General features: G+C 49.7%; 1 protein-coding gene across 2 annotated transcripts in view; it reads left to right on the top strand.

Annotated features, from left to right (window-relative positions):
* Positions 1 to 21,998, top strand: part of LOC110533230 (high affinity cationic amino acid transporter 1) — an 87,453-nt gene that overhangs the window by 39,387 nt on the left and 26,068 nt on the right. The window contains exons 7-8 of one of the 2 annotated variants that reach the window (XM_036989484.1): positions 353 to 575; positions 8,761 to 8,897. In XM_036989484.1, the coding sequence (XP_036845379.1) occupies positions 353 to 575; positions 8,761 to 8,897 (360 nt within the window). The remainder of the gene's footprint in view (positions 1 to 352; positions 576 to 8,760; positions 8,898 to 21,998) is intronic. The other variant, XM_036989485.1, reaches the window with a different exon arrangement.

Below are 21,998 nucleotides of genomic sequence, written 5' to 3'. Positions count from 1 at the left end.
GGAGAACGCATGACTCGACATACTCCTCTCCCGAGCACGTTGGGGAGTTGCAGAGATGAGACAAGATCGTAATCACGAAATTGGGGAGGAAAAGGGGGGTAAAAATTACAACAACTAAAAATATATACATATTTTTTGAATATCAAAATGATTGACAGCTGCCCAAGGTGCTCCCACCAATAATTAATTATAATTCTGGGGTGTGAAGACCTACGCAACGAAGACGTCTTCATTCATTTAGAACATTAACTTTCTTTCTCTTTGAAATAGGTTGTGTAGATCTTGAGGAACCTTTGACATCTAACCCCTGACATCTGACCTCTGACCTCTAACTCCTGACCTCTGCCCCCAGGTGAGGAGGTGAAGAACCCTCAGAAGGCCATTCCCATAGGCATCGTGTCGTCTCTCCTCATCTGCTTCGTGGCCTACTTCGGAGTGTCTGCTGCTCTCACCATGATGATGCCCTACTACCTCCTAGACAACAACAGTCCTCTGCCCGCAGCCTTTAAATATGTAGGCTGGGAGGGAGCCACTTACGCTGTGGCTGTAGGGTCACTGTGTGCTCTGTCCACCAGGTTAGTACACATACTGTACATCTATGTATAGAAGGTGATTCAACACACACACCTAGCCTCACCTAGACAAACTAACCTGTATGTACACACACACACCCTGCTGATGTGATCAGTGAGTTTAGCTCACACCACCAGGTGTGTGCGTGTGTGTGTCTCTTAGTGAGTATATATTTAACCATGGGGGTATTTGATTCCCCAGCTGTCTATTAATATCAGTAGAGAGATCTGTCATATTGTCCCATAAATCTAACAGGTATATCATGTTCATTATAAACTGGGTGGTTCGAGCCCTGAATGCTGATTGGCTAACAGACGTGGTATATGAAATCAATCAATCAAATGTATTTATAAAGCCCTTCTTACATCAGCTGATGTCACAAAGTGCTGTACAGAAACCCAGCCTAAAACCCCAAACAGCAAGCAATGCAGGTGTAGAAGCACGGTGGCTAGGAAAAACTCCCTAGAAAGGCCAAAACCTAGGAAGAAACCTAGAGAGGAACCAGGCTATGTGGGGTGGACAGTCTCTTCTGGCTGTGCCGGGTGGAGATTATAACAGAACATGGCCAAGATGTTCAAATGTTCATAAATGACCAGCATGGTCAAATAATAATAATCACAGGCAGAACAGTTAAAACTGGAGCAGCTGCACGGCCAGGTGGACTGGGGACAGCAAGGAGTCATCATGCCAGGTAGTCCTGAGGCATGGTCCTAGGGCTCAGGTCCTCCAAGAGAGAGAGAGAGAATTAGAGAGAGCATACTTAAATTCACACAGGACACCGGATAGGACAGGAGAAGTACTCCAGATATAACAAACTGACCCTAGCCCCCATGACACAAACTATTGCAGCACAAGTACTGGAGGCTGAGACAGGAGGGGTTGGGAGACACTGTGGCCCTGTCTGATGACACCCCCGGATAGGGCCAAACAGGCAGGATATACTGTATATCAGACCGTATACCACGGGTATGACAAAACATGTAGTTTTCCTGCTCTAATTCAGTTGATAACCAGTTTATAGTAGCAGTAAGGCTCTCGGGGGGTTGTGATATATTGCCAATATACCACTGCTAAGGGCTCTGTCCAGGCACTCCACATTGCGTCGTGCTTAAGAACAGCCCTTAGCCTTGGTATATTGGCCACATACCACACCCCCTCGGCCTTATTGGTTAAGTATGACAAACCTATACACTCTTACTTCCTATTTCAACTATTAAAAATGTTAAATTATTGAAAAACAGAAATGAAATGTATTACTATTCAGCCCGTTCGCGGTTCTAAAGGCATTGAGTTGTATTCATTTGTAGACTTCTAATTTGATTCCCAGACGTTAGGGAAAAAAAGTATTTCAAAAGGGTTCTCCGGCTGTCCCCGTAAGAAAACCCTTGTTGGTTCCAGGAAGAACCATTTTGGGTACCATGTAAAATGCTGTGTAAAAAGGATTCTACATTGAAGCCAAAACAGCTCTACTTAAACCCAAAAAGGTTCTACCTGGAACCAACAAGTGTTCTTCAAAGGGTTCCTCTATGGGGACAGTCGAATAACCCTTTTAGGTTCTAGAGGGCACCTTTTTCCCCTGAGGGTGTAGTTCCATTCCGTGTCTGTGATAAGATGTCTAAATGATTAGCGTCTCCTGATATTCCAATATGAAATGTGTTTTATTTCAACCTTGATCTCTCTGTCTGAATTGCCTGTTTCGTGATTATGGGTTTGTCCCACACGGCATCCTATTCTCATTATAGTGCACTACATTACACCAGGGTCCATAGGGCTTTATAGGGTCCATAGGGCTCCGTAGTGCTTTATAGTGCACCACATTACACCAGGGTCCATAGGGCGTTATAGTGCACTACATTACACTAGGGTCCATAGGGCTTTATAGTGCACTACATTGCACTAGGGTCCATAGGGGTCTTGTCTAAAGAAGTGTGCAATATAGGGAGTACGATGTCATTTGGGATTGAGCCTCTAACTCTGTGTTTATGCATGAAGGAATATGAACTATTTTAAATGGTTATTGCTCTCACTAACACCCTTCATCACTATCGTAACCCCCGCCTGCTAACACTTTCAGTCCTGTGATCGGATGCCCCAGCCTTCAGTCAAATCTCAGCACCCTGCTCATACGTCGTAAGTGCGGGAAAATCACACCCCTTTGGAAATAAAAGTCCAATCAAACCAAAATGTTCAAATGATACTGTCTTTCCAAAACTCCATCCATGGACCTTCAACATAAAAAAAATCTACTCCAACCTTCCAAAAGAACATAAGCCTAAAACAATTATGAAACATGTTCATTTATCTACTATTTGGAATCAATTGAATGTGTTAGCTGCTCTGTGATTAACTCCCAACGTGACTGGCCTGCGTGGCATTGCCTGTATTCTGTCTGTATGTGTCCGGCTGTCCATCTGTGTGTGTGTGTGTGTCTGTTTGTGCATGTGTGTGTGTGTGTGCATGCATGCGTCTGTGTGATCGTCCATCTTGTGCCTGTATGTGTCTGTGTGTGTGCAGCCTGTTGGTGTGCTATGTTCCCTATGCCTCGTGTGATCAGGGCCATGGCGAATTATGTTCTGCTGTTCAAGAACATAGCAGAGATCATAGCACCAAAACACCCCTAATCCCCACCCTCACCTCTGGCTTTATGGCAGAGATCAGCCCTCTCACCAAAATACCATGGTACAACATGGTTATCACTAACAACATGGTTATCACTAACAACAAGGTTATCGCTAACAACATGTTATCACTAACAGCATGGTTATTTCTAACAACATGGTTATCTCTAACAACATGGTTATCTCTAACAACATGTTATCACTAACAACATGGTTATCTCTAACAACATGTTATCACTAACAAAATGGTTATCTCTAACAACATGTTATCTCTAACAACATGGTTATCGATAACAACATGGTTATCACTAACAGCATGGTTATCGATAACAACATGTTATCTCTAACAACATGGTTATCTCTAACAACATGTTATCACTAACAACATGGTTATCACTAAAACCATGGTTATCACTAACAACATGGTTATCTCTAACAACATGTTATCTCTAACAACATGGTTATCTCTAACAACATGGTTATCGATAACAACATGTTATCTCTAACAACATGGTTATCTCTAACAACATGTTATCTCTAACAACATGGTTATCTCTAACAACATGTTATCACTAACAACATGGTTATCTCTAACAACATGTTATCTCTAACAACATGGTTATCTCTAACAACATGGTTATCTCTAACAACATGGTTATCTCTAACAACATGGTTATCTCTAACAACATGTTATCACTAACAACATGGTTATCTCTAACAACATGTTATCTCTAACAGCATGGTTATCGATAACATGGTTATCACTAACAACATGGTTATCACTAACAACATGCTTATAACTAACAACATGGTTATCACTAACGACACGGTATAGCTAACAACATGGTTATCACTAACAACATGCTTATAACTAACAACATGGTTATCACTAACATGGTTATCACTAAAACCATGGTTATCACTAACACTATGGTTATCACTAACAACATGGTTATCACTAACAACATGCTTATAACTAACAACATGGTTATCACTAACAACATGCTTATAACTAACAACATGGTTATCACTAACGACACGGTATAGCTAACAACATGGTTATCACTAACAACATGCTTATAACTAACAACATGGTTATCACTAACATGGTTATCACTAAAACCATGGTTATCACTAACACCATGGTTATCACTAACAACATGGTTATCACTAACAACATGGTTATCACTAACATCATGTTATCACTAACATGCTTATAACTAACAACATGCTTATCACTAACGGCACAGATTAGCTAACAACATGGTAATCACTAACATCATGGTTATCGCTAAGAACATGGTTATCACTAACAACATGGTTATCAATAACACCATGGTTATCACTAACAACATGGTTATCACTAACAACATGCTTATAACTAACAACATGGTTATCACTAACAACATGGTTATCACTAACAACATGCTTATAACTAACAACATGCTTATCACTAACGACACAGATTAGCTAACAACATGGTAATCACTAACATCATGGTTATCGCTAAGAACATGGTTATCACTAACAACATGGTTATCAATAACACCATGGTTATCACTAACAACATGGTTATCATTAACAACATGGTTATCACTAGCGACAAGGTTATCGCTAACAACAGGGTTATCGCTAACACCATGGTTATCGTCAGAAACAAGGTTATCACTAACAACATGGTTGTAGCTAACACCATGGTTATCGCTAACAACAAGGTTGTCCCAAACAACATGGTTATCACTAACAACATGGTTATGACTAACAACAAGGTTATCGCTAACAACAAGGTTATCACTAACACATGGTTATCGCTAACAACATGCTAACCACTAACAACATGCTTATCACTAATGACATGGTTATCACTAACGGCATGGTTATCACTAACACCATGGTTATCACTAACAACATGGTTATCGCTAACAACATGGTTATCGCTAGCTACAAGGCTATCGCTAACTCCATGGTTATCGCTGGCAACAAGGTTATCGCTAACGACATGGTTATCGCTAGCGACAAGGTTATCGCTAACAACAAGGTTATCTCTAACTGCAAGGTTATCTCTAACGGCAAGGTTGTCGCTAGCGCGGTTATCGCTAGCGCAGTTATCGCTAACAACAAGGTTATCGCTAACGGCAAGGTTATCGCTAGCAAGGTTATCGCTAACAACAAGGTTATCGATAGCAACAAGGTTATAGCTAACAACACGGTTATCACTAACAACAAGGTTATCGCTAACGACATGGTTATCGCTAACAACAAGGTTATCGCTAACAACCTGGTTATCGCTAACAGCAAGGTTATCGCTAACGACATGGTTATCGCTAACAACAAGGTTATCGCTAACAACCTGGTTATCGCTAACAGCAAGGTTATCGCTAACAGCCTGGTTATTACTAACAACATGGTTATAGCTAACGGCATGGTTATCGCTAACAACATGGTTATCGCTAACGACATGGTTATCGCTAACAACATGGTTGTCGCTAACAACAAGGTTGTCGCTAACAACATGGTTGTCGCTAACAACAAGGTTGTCGCTAACAGCAAGGTTGTCACTGACAACATGGTTATCACTAACAACATGGTTATCGCTAACAACATGGTTATCGCTAGCAACATGGTTATCGCTAACAACATGGTTATCACTAACAACATGATTGTCGCTAACAACATGGTTATCGCTTGCAACATGGTTATCGCTAACAACAAGGTGGTACCCAGACAGAGGGACATCAATAACGGAAGCCAAGATCATGATATGCTGAAACAGACTGGCACCCACTCTAGACTCAAGAGGTTAATGGTGGAAGGGTCAGGTCTGGTAAGGGAGCTACATTACAGCTAAATTACAGGGAGCAACATTACAGCTACATTACAGGGAGATACATTACAGGGAGCTACGTTACATGGAGCTACATTCCTGGGAGCTACATTATAGGGAGCTACATTACAGCAACATTACAGGGAGCTACGTTACAGGGAGATACATTACAGCTACATTACATGGACCTACATTACAGCTACATTACAGGGAGCTAGCTACATTACAGGGAGCTATGTTACATGGAGCTACATTACAGGGAACTACATTCCTGAGAGCTACATTACACCTACTTTACAGGGTGGATTTTGTAGTTTGACTCCTTGTCTCTTCTTGCTCTATACTAGTTTGACCCTCTATTAAGCCGTCACACTCCTCCTCCCTTGACTGTCACTTCACCCTCTCTCCTAGCGAATATCTCCCTCTCAACCCTTCCTCCTCCCCTCTATCAAATCTCCCCCCTCATCCCTTCCTCCTCTCCTCTATCAAGTCTCTCTTCTCTCAACCCTTCCTCCCCCCTCAAGCCTTCCTCCTCCCCTCTATCAAGTCTCTCTCCCATCAACCCTTCCTCCTTCCCACAACCCTTCCTCCTCTCCTCTATCAAGTCTCTCCCCTCAACCCTTCCTCCTCCCCTCAGCCCTTTCTCCTTCCTCATTCCTTCCTCCGCCCCTCAACCCTTCCTCCTCTCCTCTTTCAAGTCTTTCTTCTCTCAACCCTTCCTCCTCCCCTCAACACTTCCTCCTCTCCTGTATCAAGTCTCTCTTCTCTCAACCCTTCCTCCCCCCTCCCCCCTCAACCCTTCCCCCTCCCCTCTATGAAATCTCTTCCCTCAACCCTTCCTCCACCCCTCAACCCTTCCTCCTCTCCCCTATCAAGTCTTGCCCTCAACCCTTCCTCCTCCCCTCAACCCTTCCTTCTCTCCTCTATCAAGTCTTTCCTCTCAACACTTCCTCCGCCCATCAACCCTTCCTCCACCCCTCAACCCTTTATCAAGTCTCTCTCCTCTCAAATCTTCCTCCCCCTCAACCCTTCCTCCCCCCCTCAACTCTTCCTCCCCTCAACTCTTCCTCCCCTCAACCCTTCTTCCTCTCCTCTATCAAGTCTCTCTCCCCTCAACCCTTCCTCCTTCCCACTACTCTTCCTCCCCCCTCAACCCTTCCTCCTCTCCTCTATCAAGTCTCTCTCCCCTCAACTCTTCCTCCTTCCCTCAACCCTTCCTCCTCCCCTCCCCTCAACTCTTCCTCCTCCCCTCAACCCTTCCTCCTCCCCTCAACTCTTCCTACTCCCCTCAACTCTTCCTCCTTCCCACAACTCTTCCTCGCCCCTCAACCCTTCCTCCACCCCTCAACCCTTACTCCTCCCCTCAACCCCTCCTCCTCTCCTCTATCAAGTCTCTCCCCTCAACCCTTCCTCCTCCCCTCAACCCCTCCTCCTCTCCTCTATCAAGTCTCTCTCCCCTCAACCCTTCCTCCTTCCCACAACCCTTCCTCCTCTCCTCTATCAAGTCTCTCTCCCCTCAACCCTTCCTCCTCCCCTCAGCCCTTCCTCCTCCCTCAACCCCTCCTCCACCCCTCAACCCTTCCTCCTCTCCTCTATCAAGTCTCTCTTCTCTCAACCCTTCCTCCACCCCTCAACCCTTCCTCCTCTCCTGTATCAAGTCTCTCTTCTCTCAACCCTTCCTCCCCCCTCAACCCTTCCTCCTCCCCTCCCCTCAACTCTTCCTCCTCCCCTCAACCCTTCCACCTCCCCTCAACTCTTCCTACTCCCCTCAACTCTTCCTCCTTCCCACAACTCTTCCTCCTTCACACAACCCTTCCTCCTCCCCTCAACCCTTCCTCCTCCCCTCAACCCCTCCTCCTCTCCTTTATCAAGTCTCTCTCCTCTTAACCCTTCCTCCTTCCCACAACCCTTCCTCCTCTCCTCTATCAAGTCTCTCTCCCCTCAACCCTTCCTCCTCCCCTCAGCCCTTCCTCCTCCCTCAACCCCTCCTCCACCCCTCAAGCCTTCCTCCTCTCCTCTATCAAGTTTCTCTTCTCTCAACCCTTCCTCCACCCCTCAAGCCTTCCTCCTCTCCTCTATCAAGTCTCTCTTCTCTCAACCCTTCCTCCCCCCTCAACCCTTCCTCCTCCCCTCTATCAAATCTCTTCTCTCAACCCTTCATCCACCCCTCAACCCTTCCTCCTCTCCTCTATCAAGTTGCCCCTCAACCCTTCCTCCTCTCCACAACCCTTCCTCCCCCCTCATCCCTTCCTCCTCCCCTCATCCCTTCCTCCTCCCCTCAACCCTTCCTCCGCCCCTCAACCCTTCCTCCTCCCCTCAACTCTTCCTCCTTCCCTCAACACTTCCTCCTTCCCGCAACTCTTCCTACCCCCCTCAACCCTTCCTCCTCTCCTCTATCAAGTCTCTCTCCCATCAACCCTTCCTCCTTCCCACAACCCTTCCTCCTCCCCTCAACTCTTCCCTCTCCTCTATCAAATCTCTCTCCCCTCAACCCTTCTTCCTCTTCTCTACCAAATTCTCCTCCCCTGTTCCCCCACTTTACCCTCACCCCTCATACCTACTATTCTACCAAAATATCCCTTTCTCATCCCTTTCCTCTCCCTCCCTTCCTCCCCCCAGTCTCCTGGGCTTTATGTTCCCTCTCTCCTCAACCCTCTCCCCTCACTTCCTTCCTCCCCCCAGTCTCCTGGGGTTTATGTTCCCTCTCTCCTCATCCCTTTCCTCTCCCTCCCTTCCTCCCCCCAGTCTCCTGGGCTCGATGTTCCCTCTCCCTCGTATAATATTTGCCATGTCTCGCGACGGCCTCCTCTTCTCCTTCTTGGCCCGCATCAGTGAGAGGAAGACACCCATCATGTCCACCATGGCTGCTGGAGTCATGTCTGGTAAGCAGCGTCAGGGGTTAAATTACTAGAGTTAGAGGTTAGGGAAGACACCCATCATGTCCACCATGGCCACTGGAGTCATGTCTGGTAAGCAGCGTCAGGGGTTAGGGGTTAGAGGTTAGAGGTTAGGGAAGACACCCATCATGTCCACCATGGCTGCTGGAGTCATGTCTGGTAAGCAGCGTCAGGGGTTAGGGGTTAGAGGTTAGAGGTTAGGGAAGACACCCATCATGTCCACCATGGCTGCTGGAGTCATGTCTGGTAAGCAGCGTCAGGGGTTAGGGGTTAGAGGTTAGAGGTTAGGGAAGACACCCATCATGTCCACCATGGCCACTGGGGTCATGTCTGGTAAGCAGCGTCAGGGGTTAGGGGTTAGAGGTTAGAGGTTAGGGAAGACACCCATCATGTCCACCATGGCTGCTGGAGTCATGTCTGGTAAGCAGCGTCAGGGGTTAGGGGTTAGAGGTTAGAGGTTAGGGAAGACACCCATCATGTCCACCATGGCCACTGGGGTCATGTCTGGTAAGCAGCGTCAGGGGTTAGGGGTTAGAGGTTAGAGGTTAGGGAAGACACCCATCATGTCCACCATGGCTGCTGGAGTCATGTCTGGTAAGCAGCGTCAGGGGTTAGGGGTTAGAGGTTAGAGGTTAGGGAAGACACCCATCATGTCCACCATGGCCACTGGGGTCATGTCTGGTAAGCAGCGTCAGGGGTTAGAGGTTAGAGGTTAGGGAAGACACCCATCATGTCCACCATGGCTGCTGGAGTCATGTCTGGTAAGCAGCGTCAGGGGTTAAATTACAAGAGTTAGAGGTGGGAAGACAGTGGTAGAGCGAGCAGCTGCATGGTGTCGTTGTTTACCTAGCTGTGATTACCTAGCTGTCATCTCCTCGAAGAGAGAGGTTAAAGTTAATAAATACATAATAATAAATCAACCTGGTGTTCAGAGTGCTGTGACCCAGTTAGTCACCTGAGGACCTACAGTCAGATTGGACCCCAGCTCTGTGGATGATGTGGCCAAGCTGTTCTGTGTTTGAACCACACATCATCAGTTTGTAGTATTGTTGTCACTCTTTCAGAAGTCTCGGGCCAGTGATATTTACTTATCTGACAACTATTATCAAGCATACGACTGAAAAGAGTGGAGGGAGAGCAGAGAGCGTAGTGAAAGGAGAGAGTAGAGAGAGTAGGGAGAGGAGAGAGAGTAGGGGGAGGAGAGATTGTAGGGGGAGGAGAGATTGTAGGGGGAGGAGATAGAGTAGGGAGAGGAGAGAGAGTAGGGAGAAGAGAGAGAGTAGAGAGTAGGGAGAGGCAGGAGATATTAGGGGGAGGAGTTAGAGATAGAGGGGTAAGTGTAGACAGAGGAGATAGAGGGGTTAGTGTAGACAGAGGAGATAGAGGGGTTAGTGTAGATAGAGGAGATAGAGGGGTAAGTGTAGACAGAGGAGATAGCGGGGTTAGTGTAGATAGAGGAGATAGAGGGGTTAGTGTAGACAGAGGAGATAAAGGGGTTAGTGTAGACAGAGGAGATAGAGGGGTTAGTGTAGACAGAGGAGATAGAGGGGTTAGTGTAGACAGAGGAGATAGAGGGGTTAGTGTAGACAGAGGAGATAGAGGGGTTAGTGTAGATAGAGGAGATAGAGGGGTTAGTGTAGACAGAGGAGATAGAGGGGTTAGTGTAGATAGAGGAGATAGAGGGGTTAGTGTAGACAGAGGAGATAAAGGGGTTAGTGTAGACAAAGGAGATAGAGGGGTTAGTGTAGATAGAGGAGATAGAGGGGTTAGTGTAGACAGAGGAAATAGAGGAGATGGAGGAGATAGAGGGGTTAGTGTAGACGGAGGAGATAGAGGGGTTAGTGTAGACAGAGGAGATAGAGGGGTTAGTGTAGACAGAGGAGACATAGGGGTTAGTGTAGACAGAGGAGATAGAGGGGTTAGTGTTGACAGAGGAGATAGAGGAGATGGAGGGGTTAGTGTAGACAGAGGAGATAGAGGGGTTAGTGTTGACAGAGGAGATAGCGGAGATAGAGGGGTTAGTGTTGACAGGGGGATAGCGGAGATAGAGGGGCTGTGTAGACAGAGATAGAGGAGAAAGAGGGGTTAGTGTAGACACAGGAGATAGAGGAGATAGAGGGGTTAGTGTAGATAGAGGGGTTAGTGTAGACAGAGGAGATAGAGGGGTTAGTGTAGACAGAGGAGATAGCGGAGATAGAGGAGTTAGTGTAGACAGAGGATATAGAGGGGTTAGTGTAGATTGAGATAGAGGGGACTTATGGCCTTTCTGTCTCTCCCCCAGCTATCAATGCCTCATGGCCTTTCTGTCTCTCCCCCAGCTATCATGGCCTTTCTGTCTTTCCCCCAGCTATCATGGCCTTTCTGTCTCTCCCCCAGCTATCATGGCCTTTCTGTCTCTCCCCCAGCTATCATGGCCTTATGGCCTTTCTGTCTCTCCCCCAGCTATCATGGCCTTATGGCCTTTCTGTCTCTCCCCCAGCTATCATGGCCTTATGGCCTTTCTGTCTCTCCCAAAGCTATCATGGACTTTCTGTCTCTCCCCCAGCTATCATGGCCTTTCTGTCTCTCCCCCAGCTATCATGGCCTTTCTGTCTCTCCCCCAGCTATCATGGCCTTTCTGTCTCTCCCCCAGCTATCATGGCCTTTCTGTCTCTCTCCCAGCTATCATGTCCTTTCTGTCTCTCCCCCAGCTATCATGGCCTTTCTGTCTCTCCCCCAGCTATCATGGCCTTTCTGTCTCTCCCCCAGCTATCATGGCCTTTCTGTCTCTCCCCCAGCTATCATGGCCTTATGGCCTTTCTGTCTCTCCCCCAGCTATCATGGCCTTACGGCCTTTCTGTCTCACCCCCAGCTATTATGGCCTTATGACTTTTCTGTCTCTCCCCCAGCTGTCATGGTCTTTCTGTCTCTCCCTCAGCTATCATGGCCTTTCTGTCTCTCCCCCAGCTATCATGGCCTTTCTGTCTCTCCCCCAGCTCTCATGGCCTTTCTGTCCCTCCCTCAGCTCTCAAGGCCTTTCTGTCTCTCCCCCAGCTATCATGGCCTTATCGGCTTTCTGTCTCTCCCACAGCTATCATGGCCTTTCTGTCTCTCCCCCAGCTATCATGGCCTTATGGCCTTTCTGTCTCTCCCCCAGCTATCATGGCCTTATGGCCTTTCTGTCTCTCCCCCAGCTATCATGGCCTTTTGGCCTTTCTGTCTCTCCCAAAGCTATCATGGCCTTATGGCCTTTCTGTCTCTCCCCCAGCTATCATGGACTTTCTGTCTCTCCCCCAGCTATCATGGCCTTTCTGTCTCTCCCCCAGCTATCATGGCCTTATCGCCTTTCTGTCTCTCCCACAGCTATCATGGCCTTTCTGTCTCTCCCCCAGCTATCATGGCCTTATGGCCTTTCTGTCTCTCCCCCAGCTATCATGGCCTTTCTGTCTCTCCCCCAGCTATCATGGCCTTTCTGTCTCTACCCCAGCTATCATGGCCTTTCTGTCTCTCCCCCAGCTATCATGGCCTCATGGCCTTTCTGTCTCTCCCCCAGCTATCATGGCCTTATGGCCTTTCTGTCTCTCCCCCAGCTATCATGGCCTTATGGCCTTTCTGTCTCTCCCCCAGCTATCATGGCCTTATGGCCTTTCTGTCTCTCCCAAAGCTATCATGGCCTTATGGCCTTTCTGTCTCTCCCCCAGCTATCATGGACTTTCTGTCTCTCCCCCAGCTGTCATGGCCTTTCTGTCTCTCCCCCAGCTATCATGGACTTTCTGTCTCTCCCCCAGCTATCATGTCCTTTCTGTCTCTCCCCCAGCTATCATGGCCTTTCTGTCTCTCCCCCAGCTATCATGGCCTTATCGCCTTTCTGTCTCTCCCCCAGCTATCAATGCCTCATGGCCTTTCTGTCTCTCCCCCAGCTATCATGACCTTTCTGTCTCTCCCCCAGCTATCATGGCCTTTCTGTCTCTCCCCCAGCTATCATGGCCTTTCTGTCTCTCCCCCAGCTATCATGGCCTTATGGCCTTTCTGTCTCTCCCCCAGCTATCATGGCCTTTTGGCCTTTCTGTCTCTCCCCCAGCTATCATGGCCTTATGGCCTTTCTGTCTCTCCCAAAGCTATCATGGACTTTCTGTCTCTCCCCCAGCTATCATGGCCTTTCTGTCTCTCCCCCAGCTATCATGGCCTTTCTGTCTCTCCCCCAGCTATCATGGCCTTTCTGTCTCTCCCCCAGCTATCATGGCCTTTCTGTCTCTCTCCCAGCTATCATGTCCTTTCTGTCTCTCCCCCAGCTATCATGGCCTTTCTGTCTCTCCCCCAGCTATCATGGCCTTTCTGTCTCTCCCCCAGCTATCATGGCCTTTCTGTCTCTCCCCCAGCTATCATGGCCTTTCTGTCTCTCCCCCAGCTATCATGGCCTTATGGCCTTTCTGTCTCTCCCCCAGCTATCATGGCCTTACGGCCTTTCTGTCTCTCCCCCAGCTATCATGGCCTTTCTGTCTCTCTCCCAGCTATCATGTCCTTTCTGTCTCTCCCCCATCTATCATGGCCTTTCTGTCTCTCCCCCAGCTATCATGGCCTTTCTGTCTCTCCCCCAGCTGTCATGGTCTTTCTGTCTCTCCCTCAGCTATCATGGCCTTTCTGTCTCTCCCCCAGCTATCATGGCCTTTCTGTCTCTCCCCCAGCTCTCATGGCCTTTCTGTCCCTCCCTCAGCTCTCAAGGCCTTTCTGTCTCTCCCCCAGCTATCATGGCCTTATCGGCTTTCTGTCTCTCCCCCAGCTATCATGGCCTTTCTGTCTCTCCCCCAGCTATCATGGCCTTTCTGTCTCTCCCCCAGCTATCATGGCCTTTCTGTCTCTCCCCCAGCTATCATGGCCTTTCTGTCTCTCCCCCAGCTGTCATGGTCTTTCTGTCTCTCCCTCAGCTATCATGGCCTTTCTGTCTCTCCCCCAGCTATCATGGCCTTTCTGTCTCTCCCCCAGCTCTCATGGCCTTTCTGTCCCTCCCTCAGCTCTCAAGGCCTTTCTGTCTCTCCCCCAGCTATCATGGCCTTATCGGCTTTCTGTCTCTCCCACAGCTATCATGGCCTTTCTGTCTCTCCCCCAGTTATCATGGCCTTATGGCCTTTCTGTCTCTCCCCCAGCTATCATGGCCTTATGGCCTTTCTGTCTCTCCCCCAGCTATCATGGCCTTTTGGCCTTTCTGTCTCTCCCAAAGCTATCATGGCCTTATGGCCTTTCTGTCTCTCCCCCAGCTATCATGGACTTTCTGTCTCTCCCCCAGCTATCATGGCCTTTCTGTCTCTCCCCCAGCTATCATGGCCTTATCGCCTTTCTGTCTCTCCCACAGCTATCATGGCCTTTCTGTCTCTCCCCCAGCTATCATGGCCTTATGGCCTTTCTGTCTCTCCCCCAGCTATCATGGCCTTTCTGTCTCTCCCCCAGCTATCATGGCCTTTCTGTCTCTACCCCAGCTATCATGGCCTTTCTGTCTCTCCCCCAGCTATCATGGCCTTATGGCCTTTCTGTCTCTCCCCCAGCTATCATGGCCTTATGGCCTTTCTGTCTCTCCCCCAGCTATCATGGCCTTATGGCCTTCATGTCTCTCCCCCAGCTATCATGGCCATATGGCCTTTCTGTCTCTCCCAAAGCTATCATGGCCTTATGGCCTTTCTGTCTCTCCCCCAGCTATCATGGACTTTCTGTCTCTCCCCCAGCTGTCATGGCCTTTCTGTCTCTCCCCCAGCTATCATGGCCTTTCTGTCTCTCCCCCAGCTATCATGTCCTTTCTGTCTCTCCCCCAGCTATCATGGCATTTTGGCCTTTCTGTCTCTCCCAAAGCTATCATGGCCTTATGGCCTTTCTGTCTCTCCCCCAGCTATCATGGACTTTCTGTCTCTCCCCCAGCTATCATGGCCTTTCTGTCTCTCCCCCAGCTATCATGGCCTTATCGCCTTTCTGTCTCTCCCACAGCTATCATGGCCTTTCTGTCTCTCCCCCAGCTATCATGGCCTTATGGCCTTTCTGTCTCTCCCCCAGCTATCATGTCCTTTCTGTCTCTCCCCCAGCTATCATGGCCTTTCTGTCTCTACCCCAGCTATCATGGCCTTTCTGTCTCTCCCCCAGCTATCATGGCCTTATGGCCTTTCTGTCTCTCCCCCAGCTATCATGGCCTTATGGCCTTTCTGTCTCTCCCCCAGCTATCATGGCCTTATGGCCTTTCTGTCTCTCCCCCAGCTATCATGGCCATATGGCCTTTCTGTCTCTCCCAAAGCTATCATGGCCTTATGGCCTTTCTGTCTCTCCCCCAGCTATCATGGACTTTCTGTCTCTCCCCCAGCTGTCATGGCCTTTCTGTCTCTCCCCCAGCTATCATGGCCTTTCTGTCTCTCCCCCAGCTATCATGTCCTTTCTGTCTCTCCCCCAGCTATCATGGCCTTTCTGTCTCTCCCCCAGCTATCATGGCCTTATCGCCTTTCTGTCTCTCCTCCAGCTTTCATGGCCTTTCTGTCTCTCCTCCAGCTATCGTGGCCTTTCTGTCTCTCCCCCAGCTATCATGACCTTTCTGTCTCTCCCCCAGCTATCATGGCATTTCTGTCTCTCCCCCAGCTATCATGGCCTTTCTGTCTCTCCCCCAGCTATCATGTCCTTTCTGTCTCTCCCCCAGCTATCATGGCCTTTCTGTCTCTCCCCCAGCTATCATGGCCTTATCGCCTTTCTGTCTCTCCCACAGCTATCATGGCCTTTCTGTCTCTCCCCCAGCTATCATGGCCTTATGGCCTTTCTGTCTCTCCCCCAGCTATCATGGCCTTATGGCCTTTCTGTCTCTCCCCCAGCTATCATGGCCTTTTGGCCTTTCTGTCTCTCCCAAAGCTATCATGGCCTTATGGCCTTTTTGTCTCTCCCCCAGCTATCATGGCCTTTCTGTCTCTCCCCCAGCTATCATGGACTTTCTGTCTCTCCCCCAGCTATCATGGCCTTTCTGTCTCTCCCCCAGCTATCATGGCCTTATCGCCTTTCTGTCTCTCCCACAGCTATCATGGCCTTTCTGTCTCTCCCCCAGCTATCATGGCCTTATGGCCTTTCTGTCTCTCCCCCAGCTATCATGGCCTTTCTGTCTCTCCCCCAGCTATCATGGCCTTTCTGTCTCTCCCCCAGCTATCATGGCCTTATGGCCTTTCTGTCTCTCCCCCAGCTATCATGGCCTTATGGCCTTTCTGTCTCTCCCCCAGCTATCATGGCCTTATGGCCTTTCTGTCTCTCCCCCAGCTATCATGGCCTTATGGTCTTTCTGTCTCTCCCAAAGCTATCATGGCCTTATGGCCTTTCTGTCTCTCCCCCAGCTATCATGGACTTTCTGTCTCTCCCCCAGCTGTCATGGCATTTCTGTCTCTCCCCCAGCTATCATGGCCTTTCTGTCTCTCCCCCAGCTATCATGTCCTTTCTGTCTCTCCCCCAGCTATCATGGCCTTTCTGTCTCTCCCCCAGCTATCATGGCCTTTCTGTCTCTCCCCCATCTATCATGGCCTTTCTGTCTCTCCCCCAGCTATCATGGCCTTTCTGTCTCTCCCCCAGCTATCATGGCCTTATGGCCTTTCTGTCTCTCCCCCAGCTATCATGGCCTTACAGCCTTTCTGTCTCTCCCCCAGCTATCATGGCCTTATGGCTTTTCTGTCTCTCCCCCAGCTGTCATGGCCTTTCTGTCTCTCCCCCAGCTCTCATGGCCTTTCTGTCCCTCCCTCAGCTCTCAAGGCCTTTCTGTCTCTCCCCCAGCTATCATGGCCTTATCGCCTTTCTGTCTCTCCCACAGCTATCATGGCCTTTCTATCTCTCCCCCAGCTATCATGGCCTTATGGCCTTTCTGTCTCTCCCCCAGCTATCATGGCCTTATGGCCTTTCTGTCTCTCCCCCAGCTATCATGGCCTTTTGGCCTTTCTGTCTCTCCCAAAGCTATCATGGCCTTATGGCCTTTCTGTCTCTCCCCCAGCTATCATGGCCTTTCTGTCTCTCCCCCAGCTATCATGGCCTTATCGCCTTTCTGTCTCTCCCACAGCTATCATGGCCTTTCTGTCTCTCCCCCAGCTATCATGGCCTTATGGCCTTTCTGTCTCTCCCCCAGCTATCATGGCCTTTCTGTCTCTCCCCCAGCTATCATGGCCTTTCTGTCTCTCCCCCAGCTATCATGGCCTTTCTGTCTCTCCCCCAGCTATCATGGCCTTTCTGTCTCTCCCCCAGCTATCATGGCCTTCCTGTCTCTCCTCTAGCAATCATGGTCTTTCTGTCTCTTCCCAGCTTTCATGGCCTTTATGTCTCTCTCCCAGCTATCATGGCCTTATGGCATTCCTGTCTCTCCTCATCTATCATGGCCTTTCTGTCTCTCCCCAGCTATCATGGCCTTCTGTCTCTCCCCCAGCTATCATGGCCTTTCTGTCTCTCCCCCAGCTATCATGGCCTTTCTGTCTCTCCCCCAGCTATCATGGCCTTTCTCTCTCTCCCCAGCTATCATGGCCTTTCTGTCTCTCCCCAGCTATCATGGCCTTTCTGTCTCTCCCTCAGCTATCATGGCCTTTCTGTCTCTCCCTCAGCTATCATGGCCTTTCTGTCTCTCCCTCAGCTATCATGGCCTTTCGGTCTCTCCCTCAGCTATCATGGCCTTTCTGTCTCTCCCTCAGCTATCATGGCCTTTCTGTCTCTCCCTCAGCTATCATGGCCTTTCTGTCTCTCCCCAGCTATCATGGCCTTATGGCCTTTCTGTCTCTCCTCCAGCTATCATGGCATTTATTTTCTCTCTCCTCCAGCTATCATGGCCTGCCTGTCTCTCCTCCAGCTATCATGGCCTTTCTGTCTCTCCCCCAGCTATCATGGCCTTATGGCCTTTCCGTCTCTCCTCCAGCTATCATGGCCTTTCTGTCTCTCCCCCAGCTATCATGGCCTTTCTGTCTCTCCCCCAGCTATCATGGCCTTTCTGTCTTTCCCCCAACTATCATGGCCTTTCTGTCTCTCCCCCAGCTATCATGGCCTTTCTGTCTCTCATCCAGCTATCATGGCCTTTTTGTCTCTCATCCAGCTATCATGGCCTTTCTGTCTCTCCCCCAGCTATCATGGCCTTATCGCCTTTCTGTCCCTCTCTCAGCTATCATGGCCTTTATGTCTCTCCCCCAGCTATCATGGCCTTTCTGTCTCTCCCCCAGCTATCATGGCCTTATCGCCTTTCTGTCCCTCCCTCAGCTATCATGGCCTTTCTGTCTCTCCCCCAGCTATCATGGCCTTTCTGTCTCTCCCCCAGCTATCATGGCCTTTCTGTCTCTGCCCCAGCTATCATGGCCTTTCTGTCTCTCCCCAAGCTATCATGGCCTTTCTGTCTCTCCCCCAGCTATCATGGCCTTATCGCCTTTCTGTCTCTCCCCCAGCTATCATGGCAATTTCTGTCTCTCCCCCAGCTATAATGGCCTTTCTGTCTCTCCCCCAGCTCCCATGGCCTTTCTGTCTCTCCCCCAGCTCTTGTGGCCTTTCTGTCTCTCCCACAGCTATCATGGCCATTCTGTCTCTCCCCCAGCTATCATGGCCTTTCTGTCTCTCCCCCAGCTATCATGGCCTTTCTGTCTCTCCCCCAGCTATCATGGCCATTCTGTCTCTCCCCAGCTATCATGGCCTTATGGACTTTCTGTCTCTCCCCCAGCTTTCATGGCCTTAAGGCCTTTCTGTCTCTCCCCAGCTATCATGGCCTTATGGCCTTTCTGTCTCTCCTCCAGCTATCATGGCCTTATGGCCTTTCTGTCTCCCCTCCAGCAATCATGACCTTATTGCCTTTCTGTCACTCCCCTAGCTATCATGGCCTTTCTGTCTCTCCTCCAGCAATCATGGCCTTTCTGTCTCTCCCCAGCTTTCATGGCCTTTATGTCTCTCTCCCAGCTATCATGGCCTTTATGTCTCTCCCCCAGCCATCATGGCCTTATGGCCTTCCTGTCTCTCCTCATCTATAATGGCCTTTCTGTCTCTCCCCAGCTATCATTGCCTTCTGTCTCTCCCCCAGCTATCATGGCCTTTCTGTCTCTCCCCCAGCTATCATGGCCTTTCTGTCTCTCCCCCAGCTATCATGGCCTTTCTGTCTCTCCCCAGCTATCATGGCCTTTCTGTCTCTCCCCAGCTATCATGGCCTTCCTGTCTCTCCCTCAGCTATCATGGCCTTTCTGTCTCTCCCCCAGCTATCATGGCCTTTCTGTCTCTCCCTCAGCTATCATGGCCTTTCTGTCTCTCCCTCAGCTATCATGGCCTTTCTGTCTCTCCCTCAGGTATCATGGCCTTTCTGTCTCTCCCTCAGCTATCATGGCCTTTCTGTCTCTCCCCAGCTATCATGGCCTTATGGCCTTTCTGTCTCTCCTCCAGCTATCATGGCATTTCTTTTCGCTCTCCTCCAGCTATCATGGCCTTTCTGTCTCTCCTCCAGCTATCATGGCCTTTCTGTCTCTCCCCCAGCTATCATGGCCTTTCTGTCTCTCCCCCAGCTATCATGGCCTTTCTGTCTTTACCCCAACTATCATGGCCTTTCTGTCTCTCCCCCAGCTATCATGGCCTTTCTGTCTTTCCCCCAGCTATCATGGCCTTTCTGTCTCTCCCCCAGCTATCATGGCCTTTCTGTCTCTCCCCCAGCTATCATGGCCTTTCTGTCTCTCCCCCAGCTATCATGGCCTTTCTGTCTCTCCCCCAGTTATCATGGCCTTTCTGTCTCTCCCCCAGCTATCATGGCCTTTCTGTTTCTCCCCCAGCTATCATGTTCTTTCTGTCTCTCATCCAGCTATCATGGCCTTTCTGTCTCTCCCCCAGCTATCATGGCCTTTCTGTCTCTCCCCCAGCTATCATGGCCTTATCGCCTTTCTGTCCCTCCCTCAGCTATCATGGCCTGCCTGTCTCTCCTCCAGCTATCATGGCCTTTCTGTCTCTCCCCCAGCTATCATGGCCTTATGGCCTTTCCGTCTCTCCTCCAGCTATCATGGCCTTTCTGTCTCTCCCCCAGCTATCATGGCCTTTCTGTCTCTCCCCCAGCTATCATGGCCTTTCTGTCTTTCCCCCAACTATCATGGCCTTTCTTTCTCTCCCCCAGCTATCATGGCCTTTCTGTCTCTCATCCAGCTATCATGGCCTTTTTGTCTCTCATCCAGCTATCATGGCCTTTCTGTCTCTCCCCCAGCTATCATGGCCTTATCGCCTTTCTGTCCCTCCCTCAGCTATCATGGTCTTTATGTCTCTCCCCCAGCTATCATGGCCTTTCTGTCTCTCCCCCAGCTATCATGGCCTTATCGCCTTTCTGTCCCTCCCTCAGCTATCATGGCCTTTCTGTCTCTCCCCCAGCTATCATGGCCTTTCTGTCTCTCCCCCAGCTATCATGGCCTTTCTGTCTCTGCCCCAGCTATCATGGCCTTTCTGTCTCTCCCCAAGCTATCATGGCCTTTCTGTCTCTCCCCCAGCTATCATGGCCTTATCGCCTTTCTGTCTCTCCCCCAGCTATCATGGCAATTTCTGTCTCTCCCCCAGCTATAATGGCCTTTCTGTCTCTCCCCCAGCTCCCATGGCCTTTCTGTCTCTCCCCCAGCTCTTGTGGCCTTTCTGTCTCTCCCACAGCTATCATGGCCATTCTGTCTCTCCCCCAGCTATCATGGCCTTTCTGTCTCTCCCCCAGCTATCATGGCCTTTCTGTCTCTCCCCCAGCTATCATGGCCATTCTGTCTCTCCCCAGCTATCATGGCCTTATGGACTTTCTGTCTCTCCCCCAGCTTTCATGGCCTTAAGGCCTTTCTGTCTCTCCCCAGCTATCATGGCCTTATGGCCTTTCTGTCTCTCCTCCAGCTATCATGGCCTTATGGCCTTTCTGTCTCCCCTCCAGCAATCATGGCCTTATTGCCTTTCTGTCACTCCCCTAGCTATCATGGCCTTTCTGTCTCTCCTCCAGCAATCATGGCCTTTCTGTCTCTCCCCAGCTTTCATGGCCTTTATGTCTCTCTCCCAGCTATCATGGCCTTTATGTCTCTCCCCCAGCCATCATGGCCTTATGGCCTTCCTGTCTCTCCTCATCTATCATGGCCTTTCTGTCTCTCCCCAGCTATCATTGCCTTCTGTCTCTCCCCCAGCTATCATGGCCTTTCTGTCTCTCCCCCAGCTATCATGGCCTTTCTGTCTCTCCCCCAGCTATCATGGCCTTTCTGTCTCTCCCCAGCTATCATGGCCTTTCTGTCTCTCCCCAGCTATCATGGCCTTCCTGTCTCTCCCTCAGCTATCATGGCCTTTCTGTCTCTCCCCCAGCTATCATGGCCTTTTTGTCTCTCCCTCAGCTATCATGGCCTTTCTGTCTCTCCCTCAGCTATCATGGCCTTTCTGTCTCTCCCTCAGGTATCATGGCCTTTCTGTCTCTCCCTCAGCTATCATGGCCTTTCTGTCTCTCCCCAGCTATCATGGCCTTATGGCCTTTCTGTCTCTCCTCCAGCTATCATGGCATTTCTTTTCGCTCTCCTCCAGCTATCATGGCCTTTCTGTCTCTCCTCCAGCTATCATGGCCTTTCTGTCTCTCCCCCAGCTATCATGGCCTTTCTGTCTCTCCCCCAGCTATCATGGCCTTTCTGTCTTTACCCCAACTATCATGGCCTTTCTGTCTCTCCCCCAGCTATCATGGCCTTTCTGTCTTTCCCCCAGCTATCATGGCCTTTCTGTCTCTCCCCCAGCTATCATGGCCTTTCTGTCTCTCCCCCAGCTATCATGGCCTTTCTGTCTCTCCCCCAGCTATCATGGCCTTTCTGTCTCTCCCCCAGCTATCATGGCCTTTCTGTTTCTCCCCCAGCTATCATGTTCTTTCTGTCTCTCATCCAGCTATCATGGCCTTTCTGTCTCTCCCCCAGCTATCATGGCCTTTCTGTCTCTCCCCCAGCTATCATGGCCTTATCGCCTTTCTGTCCCTCCCTCAGCTATCATGGCCTTTATGTATCTCCCCCAGCTATCATGACCTTTCTGTCTCTCCCCCAGCTATCATGGCCTTTCTGTCTCTCCCACAGCTATCATGGCCTTTCTGTCTCTCCCCCAGCTATCATGGCCTTTCTGTCTCTCCCCCAGCTATCATGT

This window comes from Oncorhynchus mykiss, chromosome 10, assembly GCF_013265735.2.
Source record: "Oncorhynchus mykiss isolate Arlee chromosome 10, USDA_OmykA_1.1, whole genome shotgun sequence".
Taxonomy (NCBI): domain Eukaryota; kingdom Metazoa; phylum Chordata; class Actinopteri; order Salmoniformes; family Salmonidae; genus Oncorhynchus; species Oncorhynchus mykiss.
The sequence above is the reverse complement of the archived record's forward strand: the minus strand, read 5'-3'. Positions and strand labels throughout refer to the sequence as shown.